Here is a 22,911-nt window from a genome sequence, read left to right on the forward strand (position 1 = left end):
TTTATTGTGTTACCAATACTTACAATCACATGCTGACAGTTCCTTACACCAAAAATAAGAGTGGCTAATTCAACGGTATATGCTTTTTCTCCATGTGTTCCTGAATAGAATGTTCAAATCTCATGACATTTAAAACAAATTAAATGACAACTCTTTCATGTCTTCATTTCTTTATTTTCTCCAGAATATTTTGAGAGTGAAACCAAATTCTTACTTGGAGAAAAGGAAAAACATAGAAACATAGAGAGACGGACGTTCCATTTAACTTACATTATCATGAGCAGTTACTTTTGTAGGCAACACTTTTTATTCTTTGTAGAAAAGAAGAAATAAAAAAAAACAAACAGCACCATTAAAGAATGCATGATCCCTGAATTCTAAACAAAACACTGCCTAAAACCTTCTCAGATGCTTGTCGCAGCCAGTCACATTTAGCAAGCATAACATTATTCAACTGTAGCAGTCTCATGGATTAACTGCTCCTCCTCCTGAGGGTTTTACACACCTTTCTGAGTTTTTCCTGTGGGAATAATATATTCTTTGGTAGAGGACTGAAGGAGGGCTTCACTCTTCTGTATGCTGATAGGAAATGTCTGTGTACAAGCAGGGCCTGGGCCCCCAGTCTGTGTGTGCCATGCGTGCTGTGTTCGGGTTGACTTCACATTTTGCTGTTTTACTGGAGGAGGAAATTCCGCCTTTGAACAAAAAAAGAGGCATTACATGGCTAATGTCAAACAGATGTAAACATTTAGAATACTGACGCAAAGAAAGAACAATACACACAAACACATTTAAAAAAAATGGTACTGAAAACATGAATGAGATCGGATTTCTGCGAAGCAAGGAGGGAATACAGCAGAGTTGGGGAACGGGGAACCAGGTAAAGCACTTTTCTGGGACATTCATGAACAGCACAAACACAATGAAGTCTCTCTACAGTCTAGATTATTCTGTGACTATAAAATATAGTTCAAAGCTAAATAGTGTATGCTATTAAAAAAAAAGCAGCTCCTTTAAATTATAGTAAAAATGCCTTTTTGTTCGCTTTACAGTGACAAACAGGAGGACAGGAGGCAACACAACTCTTACAGTGACATTTTGGCTACATAGGCCCCTGACAGTTGATGAGTTCTGTCGCAGGACTCTTTCACATTGTTCTCGGGGAACACAGATGGACCTCGAGTCTGAGCTCTGCGAGTTTGACGGGGTAGGTATCCCCGGGCAGCTATTAGGATGCTGGGCTTCCATACCAGGTTAGGACCAGGAAGTAGTGAAGCTTGGCTTCAGCATCTAATGCCTGGCCTTCATCACACCCCACTCAGAGAAGCAGGGAGACGGGCCACAGCAAGTTCTTCTTCTGAATTTGTGCGAGTGTTTGTAAAGGAATCAGGCTTGCAGCATCATGTAATTTAAGGAATCATAGTTTTGACTACATCATGAAGCACTGCAGGCACCAGCTGATTTCTCTATGCTTATTTGGAACTAAGTGAGAATAGCCAAGGTCCAGAAGTCAGCTATGCCTCTCCAGCTCACCCCAGAAACAGGTCCTGCAACCTGCCTCAGCCTTGTCAGTTTTCAAGTTTGTTTCTTAACACTAGGCCTTCACAGGGAAATATTCTACGCAACTATGGTGCTCTGGTCACTGTATTTTGCATTCTCACTTTGGGGAGGGAATATATTTTCATTTTGAAAATGAATTTGCATCAGAATGCTTTTATTAACATGCCCATTAACTAGCTAAATGTTTTATACACCTCAGGCATATGCATATCACATGGAGGGGAATAGGGCATGGCAGTCTCCTTCCCTCCCCTGCTCCAAAAGTGCTATTTTGAGAAATACATCCTTTGTGATTAAAAATAAATACATATTACATGTGCAGGTTAAGTTCCTGGTAGGGGGCTAACTGACCAATGATCAGGAAAATGCACATGAGAAGTTTGCACATTACATCACCATAACCGCATAGTAAATAGCATTGTCCAGTTGCACACACTCAGAAACATGTAGAATCAGGAAGCTGGGAAGCTGCTCACCTAATTCAAATATGCTGGCTTTCATAGAAACGTGAACGCATACCTACAAAACACCTAGCCGACATTTTGCTTCTGAATTTCATTATTGTACTCACTCCAAAGATAATGTCTCAGGAAAATAAACAAGAAGAGAACATTGAGAATTTGAACTGGGGCAGCAGAAAGAAGGAAGGTTCTAGGAAAAAATTATGCTCTTTGGACCTGGGTGACAGAATCCATGCACTATCAACATTTCAATTTCCAAACTTACTATGTGAAATATCCAAACATACAGAAGGACACTTTTCTTTATTCCCAGGAAGCAATTGGCAGGCAGTATTCAACAAAGGTGCAACTGACAAAAGACCCCAGTATCCCTTCAGCCTCAACTGTCCCTCTCATACAGAGTGCAAAGGCTTCGTAGACTTGGGTTTCTTTAACAGGTGTCAGGTACTGATGTTGTAGTTCAGAATCTGCTGGTGTAGACAGTATCTGACGCTGGAATAGCAGCGATTAAATAGGAAGGGGTAGGCATGCAAGTGTCACTGTGTATTGGGGTGCCCGGCTGTGAGGCTAAGAGCACAATCTTCAAAATTAAGATGATATCATACCCAAGCAGACCATAAGGGCATCACTGATAAGCACAGCGTGCAGATACACCAGGGCAGGCAGGCAGAAAGCTCACAACCTGGCCCTAAGGTTGCAGTCCTTGGGATATAGCTAAGTGCATCACTGACTTTTTCCATTGTCAATTCTGTTAGTTTTAACATGAAAGGCAGTAACAGACTGAAGCAGGGAGTCACTGCCACAGACAGGCCTTCCTTTGCTTTTCTTTCTTATGAGAAAGGATCTTTGACCTTCAGTACTTGTTAGAAAAATGTCTCTGTCACCTAAAGAAATTTGGCAACATCACAGTAATAAATTTAGAGGAAAGTACCCCACCCCAGTTGATTTTTTTTAACATAGTTTTTGTTTTCTTTCAGGAATGCTTTTTTTTTTTAACTCATTCCAGTTCACTTTTTAAGATACATTTTCATTGAATGTCAAAAATGTTTACATTGACACGATGATCCAGCATGAAAATAGGTTTCACTCTTACCCTGGACACAAGTGATCTTTCCCTCCAAATTCTTTTGTTTTTAATTCTACAGGCACAATCAATGGACTAATGGCACTGCGCATTTTTTGTGCTGTGAATCTGAAGTTAAATGGGTGTACTTTTCCTTCCTTTCATCTCCTGTGCTTTGGAGCTTGCTTTTGGGAACGGAGCCTTGTCAAGCACAGCTGCCTCCAGGGTGAGGGTAGTCAGTGTGTGGAAGTAGGTCAAACCATCAGTTTTCACTGCATAGACACTGGAGATAACTGTGAGATGCAGCATCCCTTTTCCACCTCCACTGTCCTAGGTATGAGGAAAGAAACAGCAACACATGCAGGAGGGAACAATTGTTTAAAATAAGGGTTATTTCAGAGTCAAAGACAACTGAATAGACTGGGCATCAAGAGGGGAGAAATGGTTTGGAGAAATGTTAACCCTTCCTTCAGCCTTCTGTAGTCCCTATCATCAATGACATGTGCAAAAGTAGATGGGCCTCTCTGCAAAGGTCAGAGGGCATTGGTGTGATTAAGAGCTCTAGTTGCTTTCCCCACCCCAACTGCCATGTGTTAACTGGATTAGAGTGATTAGAATGGCTAATATTTTATATCATCAACCCACTCACATGCATGTACAGTATTCTATTGTTTATTTTAAATGTCAGGGCATGGATTTCATATTTGCTCTTAAGAGCCACAGGTGGAATACCACAACCACAACACTCTGGGCCATGATGATCAGCCAATGGATCTTACATTATTGGATATTCAAGGGCTAGAATCAGACCCCCTGCAGCATGAAGCTCCTTTGTCAATTCAGATGCAATACATGATCAACCACAATTTGGGGACAAAATCCAAAGCCAATTCGGGTTTTCTGCCAGTCTCTGAGAAAGAGTGAGAAGAGAGCTAGAAGGGTGGACTCCACTGACACATCCTTCATGTACCTTCTTGATCAGGGTCAATAGAAATAATCACATCTTTAGGCTCCCATTCCTACTGTGACTCAAGCCACGGGGTAAGGATAGTTCCCACAGAATCGCTGCAGAAATGCTTGCTGCGGCATCCAATCTATGGAAAGACACCCGGCCAACTTAGGTCATGTTTGTCAGAGTTTTTCAACAACTCAGGATGCCCTTACTGTCTAGGCTTGGATTGAAAGAAAAGAAAAGAAAAGAAAAGAAAAAAGAATGAAAAAGAACATGGCAGTGATCTGTATACACAGACAGAAACACGTCAAAGCTGTGAATGGTAACTGAGCAGGCAAAAGCCATTCCTGTGTGCTGCACCTTCCTCTGGATGAGAAACATAAGAAAATAATCCCCTAGGAGAAACAAATGACTTGCTCCTCAATGAAATATGCCAGCACAGAAGCCGTATTTGACCCCTTGCTAATGCTGTTGGGCTTTTTCATGTTAAAACTGGGAGGGGAGCACTGCATCTTTCACTTGGCTCTTATCGGACAACCAGGCAAGCTACACAAAGTTTGGAAGGGCCTATGCAGTCATCGTGGCAGAAGGCCCCACAGCCTTTGCACACAATCATGGCTTTGAGCCGGCAGGAGCATTTCAGCTCTAACTCGTCGGTGTTGCTGCTGTCTGTAAAGTTCTGTACTGGCATCTGAGTGTTCTGGCCTGCCAGGCCTGGGGTGGTGGCAGGGCTGGAACCACTTCCCAGAATCCCAATGGACTTTTCAATGGCAGATGCTGCCCGTTTGAAACTTGTGCTCCCAAAGTGTATGGTGGGGTAACTTCCACAGAGCGGCTGCTGCTGGGGGACTGGTATCTTTTGAGCAGCTAATTGGGTGAAAGGCTTCTGAGGCTCAGAGAGCAAGTAGGAAGAAAAGTCGGCATTTTTTAATGCAAATGCCTTCAGCTGCTCTTTCACTTCATTCTGGTCGTATGAAACTTGTTTCATGCCCAGTTCGCAGCTGCTGCTCACACCTTCCTCAAAAGAAAGAGGCTCTGATTTGATATTGCTACATATGCCGGTGGACTGGGGCCAACTAAGTCGCTTAGTGGTTTCCATGGTAACTGGTGGTTGCTTTTGATCGGGCGGGACTTCTACAGTAGGGAGAGGTGGAGGTAGTGGAGGTGGTGGAGGGGGTGGAGGAGGCAAGGCCAAGGGTGGAGGAGGGGGGGGAGGAGGGGGTGGTGGAAGTGGCAGTGGAGGATGGACCACCGCTTTGCTTGGCATCGTGTGTGTGGTGCCTCCCCCATCCTCGCCTTCTTTTATGGGCATGTTGGGGGACAACATATTGGCTAGTCTTAGCTGGTGAGGTGCTGAAGGAAGAGTAACATCTCCCAATGCCTTTTGTTCAAGATGCCTATTGAAGGCAAATGCGTTGCAGCCCCCTGGGGTCTTGGGAGAGGTCTGTAATAGCGCAGCGGTGGGAAGGGGTCCCCTGGCAGCCATGGACATTTGGTAGAACTGCTGTCTGTGTGAGGTACTAGTGTCAGCGTGGAAGCCATCGTTTTTGTTCACATGGAACAAGCTGGGCTGGAAGCTACATGCAGGCAACAGCCGTTTTTGTTGTTTGACCTCAGGGCTGGGCATGACCCTATTGGTCATGGAGGACTTGTTAAGCCTCTCTTGCTTAAATGGCTGGCTGTGTCCTAGCTGACTCATGCCTGGACTGATGACACAGGGTACCGCTTTGACATCTGGCTCCATTGTCATCTTTCCTGGCTCACATTTAACTTGAGCATGTTCTCCCATGGTCCTAGCTGCTCTCTTTTTGGGATGGTTTTCTCGCTTTCTCATTTGGAGTGGTGCTAGAGTTCCTGCCAAATAGCCTTTACCGTCTGGATTTGGAGAACTGGACGGCATTTCTACCATGCTTCTCTCCAGCCCTGTCTTACCCACTGAGGTAGTTTGAAGGGGCAGAGGGAGCCTGTTGATTTCAAGTTTGGCTCCCAACCTTGGTTGTGGTAACACCTTTTCCAGAGGCAGGTTGCCCTGCAGTAACTGTGTCACCAGTGGGTTATTAGCTTCCACAGAAGACAGGCGGCAGCTTGAGCTGCCTGTGCTTGGAAGTCTTTTCAGGGTGTCTGTAGTCAAGGAAATAGCCTCTTCTGCTGGACTTGTAGCAGAAGGCTTCATGGCCTGTGTTTGTTGCCCAGTAGCATTGTTTGTCACCTCTGTGGCTTGAGGAGGACGCTCGGGGCCAGGGAAATCCTCAGTGTCCATTCTAAAACCCTTGTCTATTTCATGAGGTTCCGGCTTCACAGGAAGACTGACATTGGTGGTAAGATTCCGAGGGTGGAGATCAGACACATGTGCATAGTTGGCATGCTCTGTTTTGACAGCCTTTAGACCACTCTGCTCTGCATATTCTTTCTGTTTACTTGAACCTGAGTGACTAACCACAGGCTGTCCTGTGTTTCTCATTGGGTCTTCACTCCAGCAAATCCGGTTTCCTGGGTTATACTGATTGCTACAGGTTGTGTCTGTTTCACTCTTGAAAGTACTTGAGTTTCGTGCCTGCTCTGTAAAGCCATGGCTAGGTGCACTCACTTCGTTGACTTTATCTGGAAGAGCAAGGGGCAATTCTCGAAGACTGGTGCAAGCGGCCTGCAGTGTCTTACAGTCCTGTTTGGCTGTGGAAGTAGCAACGAAAACAGAACCATGGTCAACACCTTCACTTGGGACCTGCTCAGGTCTACTAATGACAGACACCTGAGGACATGCCACAGGCTGTATGGATATGTCTGTCCTCACTGGCCTACTCTGGGGATCCAAGCTTGTTTCTGCATTTCCAATGGATACAGTCAGAGACAAATTTGAGGTCAGTGTCGTGCTGTGGTCCACAATGACTTTACATGGAATGGATCTGTTGATGGTTGCTGGGGCAAAGCTGCCTGGTGGCTGCTGAGGTTTTCCAGAATTGTCTGTCCTGTTTCGAGGCCCTGAATTTTTGTCCAAGCTTTCCCCACTTAGCTTGGGAGGACTGTCATAAGAGTTTATAGCAAGCATGTTTCCTGAAAACATTGCAACTGGTGGGCGTGAAACCAGTGGGTCAGTGACAGCCACTGAATCACCACAGCTGAGGGCTGCTCTCATGGTGGCACTAATGGACACGGTGGTCTGTTCTTCACTCCCGGACATGGCTATCTTCTCAGAAGCAAATCTGTTACTAATTCCCGTGGGGGGAATCAAGACCGAGCTAGTGCAGAGATGGTTTGGCAAATTACTTCCAACGGTGGGAGCTGGCACAGAAGTGTACTGACTGGACACTAAATTAGCAGCCTTGCTACTGGGTACAAGCAGGGTCTTACCATCCATGGAGTTAGGCCGTCCAGTACCTTCTGGAGCAGCTGGGATAGGAGTTCTGTCGATACATTTTGGTACAAGGGCTATGCATGGAGTATCAGATCCCTGGATGGACTTCAACATGCTTATATTACAGGCAGAAATGGTACTGTTTGCACTGTCAACAGACATGAGGACAGAAGATTTGTCAACGGGACTCACAAATGGATGTTCTTTAATTGCTCCCGACACAGCAGTGCTGCAGACAGACATAGGGATGGGGTTGATGGGATTTTTATTAAGAAGCATGGGTACACTGCTATTTTCAGAAGAGGTAGATGAGACAATTTTCTCAGTTAAATGTGACACAGGAATGTTGTCATCAGAACTATGCACAGACAAGTTAGTGGCAGTTTCTGGAATCTGAGGTGGGTTCAGAGGCTGCTGTAATACAGTAGTGGTCTCCCGGAGGTGTGCGGGCTTGTTGCTAGGAGATCTACAGTTTGGATTGATGATGATGACACCAGTGGAACCTTCCATTTTTGTTTCTGGGGTAGAAGAGGCTTCCATGTTGAGAGGCTCTTCCTTGGAGCCAAGAGTAGGCAGCCGGGTCTCCTTGGAGGTCTGGAAGAGATGGACTCGGGCCTGATGTTTCGCAAAGAGCTTAGCTTTGGTCTGCTCTTTGATGTGGGCCAAGGTTCTTGCCTTCCCACCCTCTACTGGGCTTCCCATGGCTCCTGAGACAATGCTTGCTGCAGCTGCAACTGCAGCCGCTGCAGCAGCCTCTCGCTGGGCACGAGCTTGTTGGGCACGGGCCTTGATGTCTGCCAGGGTCCTGGCTCCTGTGTTCCTCCCACTGCTGACTGATGTACTAGTGGATGTTCGGGACTCTGCTTTAGAGACCGGCTGGCTCTTGATGATAAAAGGTGGCCCAATTTTAGAAAGCTGTATCTGAAAGAAGAATGAAATGACTCTTAGTATGTAACCAGTTAGGAGGATTGTGAAGCATGGTAACTCAATGGGGGCTGGTGGTTTGAAGACTATGGATGTAGCCCAGTTGGCAGAGTGCTTGTGTAGCATGCATCAAGTCTTGGGTTTTATCTCTGCAGTTCCAGCACTCAGAAAATAGAGCCAGGTGGTTCTCTGTGATTTTAGAGACAGCCTGGCCCACATAACTAGTTCCAGGCTATACAGTGAGATTAGATCCTATCATATGGTATGCATTGCACTTAAAGCAAGCCTGACCTCCATGAGAACCCCTGCCTAAAAGAAGGTGGTTAGTGCATAGGGGTGATCTGCACTCAGTGATAATGTGGATTGAAAGATATATCAATGTCTGAATGTATATTCAGGCTATAAATAAATAATAAATGCAGTGTGAATGCAACAATGAAGTCTTCATCTATGAAGGCATGAACCAGTGATTTAATTTAGGAGAACTTGAAGAATCTTCTTAAAGTCATGTATGAATAGAGCAAATCTTATGCTTCTTAGCATAAGATTATTTCATATATGGTAAAGCACACATATGATTGGGATGCCTGTGAGAGTCTGAGGCTAGCCTATGTTAGACAGTGATTTCCAGGTCATCCTGGGAAACACAGGGAGATCCTGACTCAAAAAGAGATAGATAGATTATAGATACATAGATTATATATACAGATACATAGATGACAGATAGATGATAGATGAGATAGATAGATAGACAAATAGACAGACAGACAGATATAGATAGGTCAAAAGACTTAGACATACTTAACTTACCTTTAAAATTATCTTCCCTGGTAGAGAAAAACAAACCATCTGAGATGTTTACAACTAGTTTAATCTCTCTTCATTTAGTTCAAAGAAAATAGCTCTGGCCAAGAAGCCTGAAAACCACATTTCTCACCCTTGGTTTGTATAAAGGTGACCTTCCTCTGGTAGGTCACTGTGTGTCTCAGTGGCTCCAGGATCAGAGAGAGGTATGGTTTGGACGGACTTTTATAACACCCGGCATGCTGCCTAACATGTATGTAATAAGCATACTGTGGAAGTTTATATTATAAATCAGTTCAGTTATTTCTTAAGATGTTCTTAATTCTACAAGTCCCTGTGATGAGGAAATATCCACTGTATAACTGTATCTACTGTATAAACATAAGTTGGCATAGACAAAAGCCACAAATACAGCAAAGCACAGCAAAATTTGTAACCAGAGATTTCTTTTGAATTAACGTTGATATTCAGTTTCCTTACTCATCTACAACGTTTTCTTTTTAAACTATTTTCTTAAAAGTAAACTGATCCAGGATAAAAGTATCTAAACAGGGTTATGTGTCTAACAAAAGCTTTGTAATTTGGTGACATTTGAGACCTCTTGACTATCTCAGCAAATAAATCTTGGATTTCTTGGTACTTCTACTGCCCCCTCTCTCAGTTAATAAAGAAATTTTGTTAATTTCCTTAGGAAATATTCAAAAGTGCACTGTAATATATGTTCCTTATCCTTGGAAGTGGTGGTTGGATGTTGAATGCTTGTTGGACCTTCCTTCATCTCTCAGTCCTGGCTTGGCTTCTGACAAACCCCTGGAACTTTAACATGTCTTTCCCAAGTTTCTCATCTGTATCTGGAAATCCTCAGAAGTACCAATCCTCTCCATGTTGTGTAGGATCTCCTATGCCCTGCTCTGCTCTGCTCCACAGTGTTCTTAAATCTTGCTGCCAAAACTTATGGATGGCTCAGATCTTCTTGCATGGGCTCAAAGTGTAGTATGTGTATGTGTGTATGTGCCACATTGTGCTTGCAAGTACCGTGGAGGACAGAAGGCATCAAATCCCCTGGAACTGTAGTTATAGGTGCTGTTGAGCTATCCGATATGGATTCTAGAATTAAGTGTGGGTCCTCTGCAAGAGCTTTAAGTGGTCTTAGCCACCAATCCCTCTCTGAATGTTCCTCTATGAAGTTTTTAAAAAGAAAACATAATGTTAGAGTGGATACGAATAGATGAGTTTACAGTTTGCTATGTGAAGCCTAAAAAGAGAAATACCTAATTGATTAAATTAAGTTGCCAGACAGGGGACCATATTTCCAGAATACTCTGTTTTAAATACCATACCTTGAGAGGGGGAACCCTAGGTTCTTCTCGTGGAGGCTGCTCTTTCTCAGGTGAACCGCTGGATGCTAGGCTTCGGGCTGACTGGTCTTCTTCTATCCTGGCTCTTTTCTCTTTACAGATTCCAAAGCTATGCTCCACAGTTTTCCTCTTTGATATCTCTGACTCTCTACTGTCAGTTCTTATCCCATCGGGTGACTTGGAGGGCTCTGATGTTTTGGAATTATGTGAGGTCTCCAGCCTATTCAGTGTGCTGGCCTGCTTATGTATTTTGTTTCTTGAGCCTTCTAAAAATGGAGCCTTATCTACTGACAAGACATACTGCTTGTCCTGTAGTTTAGCTGGAGGAACCTCATTTCCCTTAGTCTCTGCCTCTTCAGAAAAGACAGGGACTTCTAATGGTGAGGACACCCCTTTCTTTTCAGTTCTCTGCAGGACACTGTGGTTTTTAACTTTCATTATTTCTACAGTGGGAAGTTCTGGGATGGAAGGAGGATAAAGCTTCTCAATTTCAACATGAGAGTGACAAGGCTGCTGACTCAGAGTCTGGCTGTGTAATTCCTCAGGTGGAAGTGCTTCAGGCCCAATGGAAGAACTCATGCTGATGGGTTCCGGGATGTTGGACAAAGGCTTAGGGTGGGAGATAAGGTTCTCTCCCAGGGGCTTGGTAGGGATAGAAGGTTCATCTTTCTGTGGAGAGAGAGCTTCTTCCAATCCTGAAGGTGATTTTCTCTGTTGATGCACTGTTCTTTCATTCAAGGAAGCATTAGAAATTGGAGAAGTCTCTGCAGGAATAGGCAAACTGGATACAAAAGGTGTCTCAGAGGTGAGAAGCATGGAAGACACTGAGGAAGTTTCTGATGTCAGTGGTAAATCAGACATTGGAGATGCGTCTGATGTCAGAGGTAAATTGGACACTGGTGAAGCCTCGGATGTCAGAGGTAAACTGGACATAAGAGATGCTTCTGAGATTTCCGGTGAGGTGGCTAGTGGAGAGACTTCTGACATCAACGATGCATGAAGGCTTTCATCAGTAGGGTTTCTCTGGTTGTACTTATCTGCATTCTCAGTGCTGGACACCTCAGAACAGAATGTTGTTTCCAGAGAGGCTGGGGTGCATGACTCTTCAGACGTGGACTGTGTTTCCCCACCTGGGGATGGAAGGCTGGCACATGCTCCCTCTGGGCTCTCAGAGGAGAAGGAAGTCTCAGAGACACAAGCATTTTCCGAGAGCTGTTCTTCGGGGTCACTCTGTAGCTCCATATCTACAGCAATTCCGTCATTTGGAAACTGGCTTTCAAGAGAAGATGGCCCTGCTCTCAGGGTTATAGTGCTGGTCTCTATGGTGGTTTCTTGTTCCTTCTGTTCTGCATCAAGGATATGAGTGACAGATGAAGTGCAAGGAACAAGAGAGTCACAGATTTCTAGTTGGTCAATAACAACTGACATTTCTTCTTGGGGACATTCCAATTTCTCATCTATCTTCACTTCAATATGAGGTAAAGTTTCTAAAATATCATTCATCACAACACAGGGCTCCAAGCCCTCTTCAGGGGCTGCTAACTGAGGCTCTTCACAAGAGGTGGCCGGACTTTCAGACTCCTCAGAAAACTCTGGAATGGTCTTATGATGTTCATCTTGGCATTCACAGATACTCGTCTCCACCTCTTCTGCCACTTCCTCCTGAATCACAGATTCCTCAGGGATGAAGATGTCTTCTGCTCCTGATTCTATCATTACATCCTTCACTGGGACCTCTAACATAGGACAGATGGTAGTGCAGAAGTCAGGCTCTGAGGCAGCTGAACTTTTCATGATTTTTGTTTGCTGTTCTTCTGATGCAGTCTGTGCAGAAGCAGCTGGAATGCCAGAATTTCCATGTGAGGAACACCCCTCAGCTCCATCATGGTTTGGTCCAGAAGTGAGCTTTATGGATTCTTCTCTGGACATGCCCAATCTGAACAGAAATTAGAAACATCATTATACAGTCACAAAGCAAAAGGCTCATATTGGATCTCTTACAAGTTCAGTAATCAATAAAAGTAAATGTATCGAGTTAATCATAAAACCACTAAGTCACATGATTAATTTATGCTAAATAGTTCCTGAAAGCCTCAGTGCTGCCTTTATAACTAAAAGAAGCTTCAGCTAATTAAGAAAGGTAACATTTTTTATAAGCAAAGGGTTACAAATCTTACCAGGTATTAGTAAAGGGAATTGGAATGTTCCAAATAACAATGAATCAGAAAATATGGCCTGAGAATTAAAGAATAAATAAAAGCCTAAGTTTTTTTGAACTCAGAAAATAAAAAGATGTTTTTTATAATATAAAAATTACAGACTTGAAAGTATGAAACAGAAATAATACAAACGGGAGTTTAGTGAAATATATCAAATTTTAAAATCAAAATGACTTTTAAAGTTTAGATGTCTTAAAAACAATCTAAGAAATAATACTTGATATGCCATATTTGATATCTATGGTAAGCCTACCCTCCTCTGAATAGAAACGGAGGAGTGGATGGGGGGGGCAGAAGGGAGGAGGGGGAAAGACTGGAAGGAGAGGACGGAGGGGAAACAGCAGTAAGGTTATAAAATAAATAAAATAAGAAGAAATGCTTCTCAGTCTTTATCTTAGCATGTGATTGTCTAAATATGAAGAATAATAAAACAACTTGGAGTTATTAAAGTTATTCTACCAGATGGTACATGTGTCCATCAAGTGTGTGTGCATGTCTTACTATGAATACATTCCATATGGTTAGCAGAGAAAAATCCCAAGATAATCTATCCTAATGTTAGGTCTCCAAGTCAAAGCTAAGTGGAATTATAGTGAAGTTTGCAATGAATCACTGATTTTTTTTTCTGTTTTTTGAGACAGGATTTCTATGTTTCTTCATTTTTAAGTTACAGCATCAGCAGCAGATGGTAGAAAAACACATTATAAATGAAACCAAATTGAGGTGCAGGCAATGAAAAGGTTTAGACAGCAATATTCTTAGAAAAACAGAGCAACAGAAAGACAAATGGCACAAGTCAACTGAAAAAGGTCTGGTGCTACGGTGTATCTCTCATAGAGTGGGGAGTCTAAGTAGTGTAGGAATAATGAAATAAATGAGGAATCTATTGTCATGTGTCAGTTCTCCAATATGAAATTAAGACAGTAGAGAACAAAGAACAAGCTAACTTATGTCACGGAGTGTAAAACCAACCTACCGATGGCCTACAGCAGTGGTTCTTATGTTACAACCCTTCAAAACAGTTCTTTATGTTATAGTGACCTCAAATACAAAATTATTTTCATTGCTACTTCATACTGTAATTTTGCTACTATTAAGAATAGTAATTTAAATATCTAATATGCAGAATATCTGACATGAAACCCCTGTGAAAGGGTCATGACCCACAGGTTGAGAACCACTGGTCTATATAAATATAAATATAAATATAAATATAAATATAAATATAAATATAAATACATGCTCTAGACTAATTTGTATTTCAGAGCACAATAAAGTCGGTGGGAAGTTGTTACTCATGGTATGGTAGTTTTCATTTGTCTTTTCATCAAATGTCCTTGGGAATCTGGGAAGTACCCAAACTTCTTGATAAAAAATGTGCATGCTTGTGAATTTCTTTTTATATTGTTGTTAATTTTTATTTTTATGTGTATTTGTGTTTTGTCATGGGTGTCAGATTCCCTGGAACTGGAGTTACAGACAGTTGTGAGCTGCCATGTGAATGCTGAGAATTGAATCTAGGTCCTCTGGAAGTAGTCTTAAACACTGAGCCATCTCTCCAGCCCCCATAAATTAGAATCCATGCTTTTTTGGGGGGCTTGGTTTCAAGCCTGGGTTTCTCTGTGTAACAGTCCTAGCTGTCCTGTACTCACACTGCAGAGACCAGATTGGCCTCTGCCTCCTAAGTGCTGGGATTAAAGGCATATGCCACCACTGCCAGGCTGTGAATTTTTATAAAAATTATTTATGAAGTTATGTTTTTGAGCAAGTTACTGAACTTCATTATATAAACTATAATATTACTTAGCTTCATTTTCCCTGTTATCTATCTAACCTTTTATAATAACAACAGTATAGATGCATCTATAGGTGGGCTTTAGTCTTGTCCTTTATGGCTCTTAATGCTGCCAGGATTCATTAGGACCTACCTTCAAACAATGTGAATTTCTGGGTTCAACTCTAGAGATACTACCTCAATATATTTGAAATCTGTATTATGTTTAAATTTCCCATTGAGGATTCTGATGTAACTGCTTGAGTAATACTGCTGCTGACAACATAGGAAAACATATTAGTAGCCTGCCTCATTTTTGAACTTTGAGAAAATACATTATCTCTATTTAGTTTTGCATGTGTGTATATAAATCTAAGAATCCCGCTAAAGCAGTCAAAGGAAGAATCTTCATTAGCAATACTACTAATGAGGACAATTCACCAAGGTTGGCCCATGCTGTATAAGAAGCCTTTTGTAGCATGGCAGTTGTGGCCAGCCCAGAACCTGGGAGGCAAAGGTAGGCGGATCTCTTTGAGTTTGAGACCAGCCTGGTCTACAAGAGGTAGTTCCAGGACAGCCTCCAAAACTACATAGAGAATCCCTGTCTCAAAAAAACCAATAATAATAATAATAATAATAATAATAATAATAATAATAATAAGCATTTTGTGAGTATATTAATGTGTATATGTATGTACACATTTTATGTGTGTGCAAGTGTACATTGCTATGTGTGTGCATTCAGGGACTAGAGGTCAAACTCCACTGTTATTCCTCAGACATGAGCCACTTGGTTTTATAATATTTAGTTATTTATCTATTTCTTTAATTATATGTGCTCATGTGTCTACATGAGTGTATGTGTGCATACAGGTACATGCACAGAAGCCAGAAAAAGGATCTCTTGGAGCTGGAGTTATGGGTGTTTTCAGGATGCCCATTTTGTCATGTGTGTATTAGGATCCTCATGATTATACAGCAAGTGCTGTTAAATGCTGAACCATCTGTCTGCCTCCCACTGTGTGTGTGTGCGCGCATGCAACTTGGTTCTGGATACAGGTTTTGTCACTGACCTTTGAGCTAACCAAACAGGTTAGGTCAACTGACCAACAACTCCACCTTCCAAGTGCTGAGGTTGTAATTGGGCCATCACACACACACCTTTCTCATTAGTTCTGGAACTTATCTGAATCCCTCATAGTTGCCTAGGAAGCACTTTATGGAACAGGCTACCCCTCTTGGCACATACACAGACCCTTTAACAAGGACTCCTTTTCTAACCTCTACATGGGTGCTGTGCGGATGTTCTTACATGTGCCCACACATCATTCGCATACACACTGAATTTAAAAACTAACCCAACTCACTTGCATATCAGCATATTAAACAAAACCAGGCTACACAGACAAAGTGGAACATAATACTCAGGTTCTTTCCAACACACACTTACTACAATGGACACATGAAGGGACACTATTTAGAAGGGACAAGCATGAGAATTAAATGTGTCTAAAATTACTTGTCTTTACAATACTCATTAATTGTATGTGGATAAAAACTAAGAGAATTTGATCAAAACCCACTTAAGAAAATAGCAATTGACTTCTTTAAGATTCCACATGTAATTTTTGGTCTAAGATGAATTTTTGTGAACATGTTATAAACCTTGAAAAGCCATTTTTAAAATTTAAGTGCTGCTATGCCACTATAATTTTACCTGCAATTTTGTACACTGGGGGACCATTACCTTTTATCACAGGTTTATTGAGTTTTACAGCATATGAGGGTGCCTCGTGAAGCAGAGAATTATATTTTCATTTCCTTCTAAAAGAAATGAGAGAGAAGCTCTAGTACTTACCTTTCTCCATAAAATCTCTCAAAGAATTTTTCTTTCCAAGGTTCTGTTTTCTTTTCCTTCTCAATTTCTTGCCTTATTCGTAATTGCATTTCTGGGGTAAACTCTCCTAGAAAGAAATTGCAGTAAATTGAATTAAAATGGTCATGTCTTCGGCCAATTCATGAAGAGCACGTCATTCATTTGAGTAAGATTCACTGAATGCTACAGGTAAGAAGTGTAATGATCACATTTCTAATATTGCCCCTTTTATGAACACTGCTCAAATGGTCATTTTGCATTAGACCACCTCTAAAACATTTGGCGAAGGTATTACATGCTATGGGCCGCAAATGAAACTGTATATCCACTGTGCTGAAGGAAACCATCCTGAGGGAAGCAGAAGGTGAACAATGGAGTATGAAATGTTGTCAAAAGTCTGTACAGGCCGTATGAATGATATATGCATTGACAGTAGAGAGAGGACAGCACTTAATTTTTCCTAAGTCAATTAAAGAGGATTATATTTAGGAGTAAATTTTTGAGTTCACTTGTAAAGGATGATCAGGCTGCTGTAAGTGATTATTATATCACAAGGCATGGAGACATGAATATGCATATTTATGTCCTTTTGAGTGGCCAATTCTGAGCTGAATATTGGATGAAACTGAATAAATAGGAAGGCTGGAGTCAGTTACCCAATGCACATTATAAAGAGAGATCAGCATTTCCTTCAGGAGATAGGAGCTCCTGATGGCAGAGCACAGCCAGGTATATAGTGTGGAAAGATAGGTGACAAGATGGTGGAGCAATCAGGACTCCTCCCTGAACAGCCTGGAGGGGAAGATGCGTGTTACAAGTGAGCCAACAAGGGTGGGGAGCCAACATGTCTGAGATTCGTAGTAGAGACTCAGATACCATAAGTTTTAGAGTACACAAGTGTGAGGTTGGGAAGGGGTGACAGTTCAGAGAGCGCAGAAGGAAGAACAGAAAAGCAAGGAGGAAATCTTAGGTTTAGTACAGAGCATTTGGGTTGGGACTTGAGAGTCTGAGAAACAAGCAAGCAATATCTATACACTCACACTCTGGAAAAGGACCAGGACGCGGGGTGTGGGGGGTGATGCAGAAGGGACCCATCAGAACTGGAAGCTTATAGACAGCAGCATAAACCTAGGTGGTAAACAAGGCTGCTTGGAGAACATGTACTGTTCAAAAGAAAGTGTTGTGTTAGAGGTGCCATCATTTGCTCTGAAAAAGGACTACACAAAAGAAACTGTGGAAGGCTGTGAGACTACAGGCCCAGGGAACAATTTGAAATATACTATGAATGTCTAATGTATATTGGTTGATATGAAATGGGGTAAAAAGTACAGATCAAATAGAATGAAATGCAGTATGAAGAAAGGAAGTGACACATGAGGACTGAGGGGAGGGTGTGAACTACAGCCATCAGAATTCACTATGAGTAGTTTAGGTATCCAAATCGGGCCAGCAACTGGGAGCAAGGGGTGTAAAGTGCTGCATTTGATTTATTAGTTCTTCTAAACCCTGGGATGCTTTAAAGGAAGGAAATGATGACAAAAGGTACAGGAAAAGGAGTGTCAGAGTTTCCCTAGAATCCAGGAGATTTGGAAAATTAAACCATGTCATAATTTCAAAAGATACATCAAAATGTATATGAAATGTCTATGGTTATTACATATTCTTCAATGCCAGGTATCATCAAAGAATTAGTGAGCTCCATTAGAAAAAGGTGGAATTGCACTAAGTGAAAATGTATTTCAGGGAGGAATGGGGAAGACATGGAAGTCAGAGGAAGACACAAAGCTCAGTACAGCATGAGAAAGTCTACACTACAGAGTGTGTAGTCTATAGTGTGTGTGTGCTCCACAGTTTTTGTATGCCCGACAGTGTATGTACTCTACAGTGTGTATACTTCAGAATGTGTGCTGTACAGAGTGTGTACACTCCAGAGCATGTGATCTACAGTGTGTGCACTCTACAGTGTGTAGACTCCAGAGTGTGTGCACTCTACAGTGTATGTACTCTACAGTGTGTAGACTCCAGAGTGTGTGCTCTACAGTGTACATGTGCTCTACAGAGTACATACTCTACAGTATGTATGCTACAGAATGTGTGCTCTACAATTTATGTATGCTCTATGCCACATGTACTCCACAGTGTGTATACTCCATAGTGTGTACTCTATAGTGTAAGTATGCTCTATGGAGCGTGTAGTCTACAGTGTGTATACTCCAGAGTGTGTGCTGTACAGAGTGTATGTTCTCTAGAATGCCTTTAGTCTACAGAGTGAGTGTAGTCTACAGAGTGTGTACTCTACAGTGTGTGTACTCTACTGAATGTGTGCACTGCACTGCTTGTGTATTCTATATAGTGTGTGTACCTTACACAGTATACTGTATAGAGTATTGTGCTCTACAGAGTGTGTGCACTCTACTCTAACATGTGTATTTCACCATAGTATGTGTACTCCAGCACAGTGTGTATACTCTAGCACAGCATGTGTACTCTAGCAGTGTGTGTGTTCTCTAACAGGGCATTACTAATGTGTTCTCTAGCAGCATATGTGCACTTTAGCATAGTATGGATGCTCCAGTAGTGCATATAAATTCTACTAACATAGCACATGCGCTATAACATATACATGCAGTGTATGTGTGTGCTGTGCTAGAGGAGAGCATATGTATTCTGACATAGTGCATGCACTGCAGCAGAGTAAGTGTACTCTAACATAGCACATGTGTTCTAGCAGAGCATGTACACAGAGTGTAATTTGTGTATTCTAGTAGAACATGCACACTCTAGTATAGTACCTAAACTCTTACACAGTACATATGTCCTAGAAGAGCATTACATTCTGATAGAGTACCTACACTCTAACATATTACAGGTGCTCTAGCGAACATATGCACCCTAACATAGTACCTACACTCCGAGACAGTACATATGCTCTAGCATCATGTGTACACTCTAACATAGCACCTGTGTTCTAACACAGTACACATGCTCTAGCATGTCACATAATAACAGGAAAGCTAAAATTTACCTTCTGCCAGTCGCTGTTTCCACCCTTGTGCTGCGTATGCAAAGAATTCATTATTTAGAGCTGAAGTACTGAGGCGTAAAATTCCATCACTTCCCATCTAGGAAATAAGCGGACAAAACAATAGTCCATCAGAAATAATTCAAAGTGAAAGCATGCAAAAGATAAGCAAAAACTGAGTAGTATTAAGTGTGTGAGTGTGTGTGTGTGTGTGTGTGTGTGTGTGTGTGTGTGTGTGTCTGTGTGTGTCTGTGTGTGTGTGTGTGTGTGTGTTAAGGACTGATAAAGAAGGAAGAAAGGAAGGAAGGAAGGAAGGAAGGAAGGAAGGAAGGAAAGGAAATGGAACTCAATAAAAGATGACTCCTGGGACATCAATCACATGCACTCTGCTTGCTGACTTCCAGCACAGAGACAATTAGTTCTGTCCCTGACTGTAATTGTGGACTGACTATAGAAGATAAAAAAAAAATGAAGCAGTGCCAAGCAGCTAAACATTTCGTTGCTGGGAATGAAGAAGATGGAAAGATAAAGGCTGAGAGAATGCATAGGTGGGCAGGAGAAGGACAAATCTATGTAAAAAGTGGAATTGGTGTGGTGTGGAGAACATAAGGACAGGGTCTTTTTCTACTTTGCCAGCACCCACATAAGGAGCAAACATGTAAGTTCATATAGGTGACACAACAATGATCTGTTAAATAACTTGTGTCAATGTATGTGTGTGCATGTTTGTGTGTGTTTATGTGAGTATGTACATGTGTATACAAATGTGTATGCTGTGTGCACACTGTGGTGTGGATGTAGAAGTCAGTGGATGCCTTGCTAAGTTGTTTCTCTCCTTCCACCATCTGGATCTTGGTGATCAAACCCAGAGCATCAGGCATGACAACAAGTATCTTTACTTGGGCCATCTTGCTAGCCCACAGATACATATCATATATGCAATTTTTATTATTTTTCTACACTCTATTTTTATCCATACAATGATAACTATCTTAAATATTTAATGCAATGACTGCATGAATATAAGAGATAAGTCATCATTCAGGAGTAAAGAGGAATGTGGATTCTGAAGACACATATTATCGGCCTAAGACCAGATCACAGAAATCAAAGTGAGAGAAGGCAGACATCAAGGATATAAGAGTGTTGATGACTAACTTGAGGGTGTCTCAATTTAAGAAGAAACTGGCAGCCACTAAAATATTCCCAAGCACAAAATTTCATTCACTTGTTTACTCTCCATTTTTTACCATTATTCAACAGATACTTTTGATGTCACCAGTATAAGCTTACATACCTGGTCCTTGTGTGGGTGCTAGCAATGAAGAAAAGTCCCTCTCTTTAAGTTATTAATATATTCTACATAGAGCAAATGATTGTTTTTTCCAAAGACTTTCCATTCACTTGGGTTCTGTGTGATTGGGATGATTAATACTGTCACAAAATCTAGAATATACAGGACACAAACCCTGGGAGAATTTTCTAGATTGGGCTAATTTATACAAGAAAACCCACTCTAATGTGTGACATCTGTCCATTATTGGGAGCAGGAATGCAGAGAAGAAACCAAGGTATGAGCTAACATTCATCTCAACCTTGCTCCTAGCTACAGAGGCTTTATAATCAGCTGCTTCATGCTGTCTCTACTGTGAAGAACTGTATGCTCAAGCTATGATCCAAGATGAAGCCTTTGTTCCTTGCTTCTTGCAGGGTATGTGGTTACAGAAACTTGTAAAGTAAGTACTTATATCTGTTGTATAGCTTTATGGTCAGCATGGCAAGGTGAAAAACACCCAAGCCATTCTTTTGACTGGATAATTATTGAATATCATTTTTAGAATTTACTCTAACCACTGAACAATTAGGTGCCACTTGGTGATAAATTTACAATGGCTAGGATACATGGATCTGAGAGCTAAGAACAGAATGAGCTAGATGCGCTAGTCCCAGGACCCACTTGGCTGTTTAACGCATCTTTATGCTGTAAATTCTAGATTCAGTGAGATTAGAAGTCCCCCTTCCAGGTGGATCACTTCTACTGGGCTGTGTTGTTCATTTTGGTACTACTGTTATTTGGGGGTCAGAATGCCCTGTGCATTATAGGAAAATTAATAGCATGCCTAGTGCATGAGCTACCAGCAGCAATCATTCTCCACAATGCAGCACCTAAAAGTGTCTCCAAATGGAGGCACAATCTCTAGATTAGAAATACTCTACTAATAGACAAAGTGATGAGTTAACACTATGGTAGCTAAGTTTTGCCTGGATACCTTGCACTTCTCATGTGGTAGGACCACAAGGCAAAGATCTATTACACAGATGGAATCATCCAGGGGCAGAGAGCTTGTTTTCAACAGAGGGATAGGTAGGAGGATGCTGGAAACACTGAGCATTTACTGGCACATCTTGCTGCAGAAAAGGTAGCATCATAGAGGTGATTAGTGCCAATATGACCATAGGCTCAGACTCTTCAGGGGTGATGTCTGGGTCCTGCTTCCAGGCCTATCATCAGAAGAGATGGTATAAGGATAATCAGAAATGGATTTTAAGGGGAGACAGGAGGAATGTCAATCATAGATTAAGTCAAGTTTAAGACTAGTGCAGCCTGTAGTTAACCCAATCACCCTTGTTCTTTTTTTCCTTCCCCCTTGCTTCAATTCCTTGTCCCCACAATAAAGTATTTGTGACAGAGTAGTCTTCATTCGATGCACTGCAAGTGTACAAGTGCTAGAATGAACCAGCAGTGGTGAAACTCCATCTGTGTCAAGAGGTCTATGAAATACATACCAGCCAGGATAATGATTGGATGTCCCAATCCCACCCATTTCTATAAAATCTTGGACTTCTGCTCAAGTTCAGAGGTCTCAAAGACAATCTACAGGAACAATCTGGGAGCCAACTCGGGTCCATGGGAAACAGGAATGATTAGAAATAAGACATAAGCCAAAGAATTCGGGCTTTAACCTCTACCTGGGACTGGACTACTGAGCGCTTCTCAAATAAATTGTGAGGTTCTAGGATAATGGTTTCCAGGTCTAAGTTTCTCCCTCCATTTACTTCTACATTTCATGACCTTTTCAAGTCTTAGCCACAATCCAGGGAATCTGTGAGGCCCTACTCTAGGTATCAGAAAACTCCAAAATGTTGAATACTCAGAAAAAGCTAAAAGATCTGTGCCTGCAAAGGTGGCTTCGGGAATGTGTAAAGATGAGGAGGAAAGGGGAAGTAGATCTGCAGACATCACTAAAATGCCATCAGAAGATTTTGGTGACAGATGAGCAAAGGAGGATAGGTGTTGGTGATACCAAGGATGGGTAAAGTTCTTCAGGATCAAGGAGGCAAACACACCATGAGCATGTTAGAGAATGCTCTGAAACACCCAGGATCACTGGCAGCAATAGGTTAACATCTGCCCTTGAAGCAGATCTTCCAGTATGTGCAGTGATATGCCTCTAAGCCTGAGATATGAGTGGAGGCTGCATGCGGACCTCGGTGGTGAAGGAGAAAAGCTACTCCACTGAGAGACATGAAAATACAATTAGATCC

At 41.9% G+C, this 22,911-nt stretch overlaps 1 protein-coding gene across 1 annotated transcript in view; it reads right to left on the reverse strand.

Moving 5' to 3' along the window:
* Positions 1–4,562: 4,562 nt before the first annotated feature.
* Asxl3 (ASXL transcriptional regulator 3) overlaps positions 4,563–22,911 on the reverse strand; it is a 108,091-nt gene continuing 89,742 nt past the window's right edge. The window contains exons 7-10 of the mRNA XM_027400552.2: positions 19,369–19,465; positions 16,326–16,431; positions 10,457–12,410; positions 4,563–8,309 (exon numbers count right to left, since the gene is read on the reverse strand). Coding sequence (XP_027256353.1) covers positions 4,563–8,309; positions 10,457–12,410; positions 16,326–16,431; positions 19,369–19,465 — 5,904 coding nt within the window. The remainder of the gene's footprint in view (positions 8,310–10,456; positions 12,411–16,325; positions 16,432–19,368; positions 19,466–22,911) is intronic.

Source organism: Cricetulus griseus, chromosome 2, assembly GCF_003668045.3.
Source record: "Cricetulus griseus strain 17A/GY chromosome 2, alternate assembly CriGri-PICRH-1.0, whole genome shotgun sequence".
In the NCBI taxonomy this organism is placed as follows: domain Eukaryota; kingdom Metazoa; phylum Chordata; class Mammalia; order Rodentia; family Cricetidae; genus Cricetulus; species Cricetulus griseus.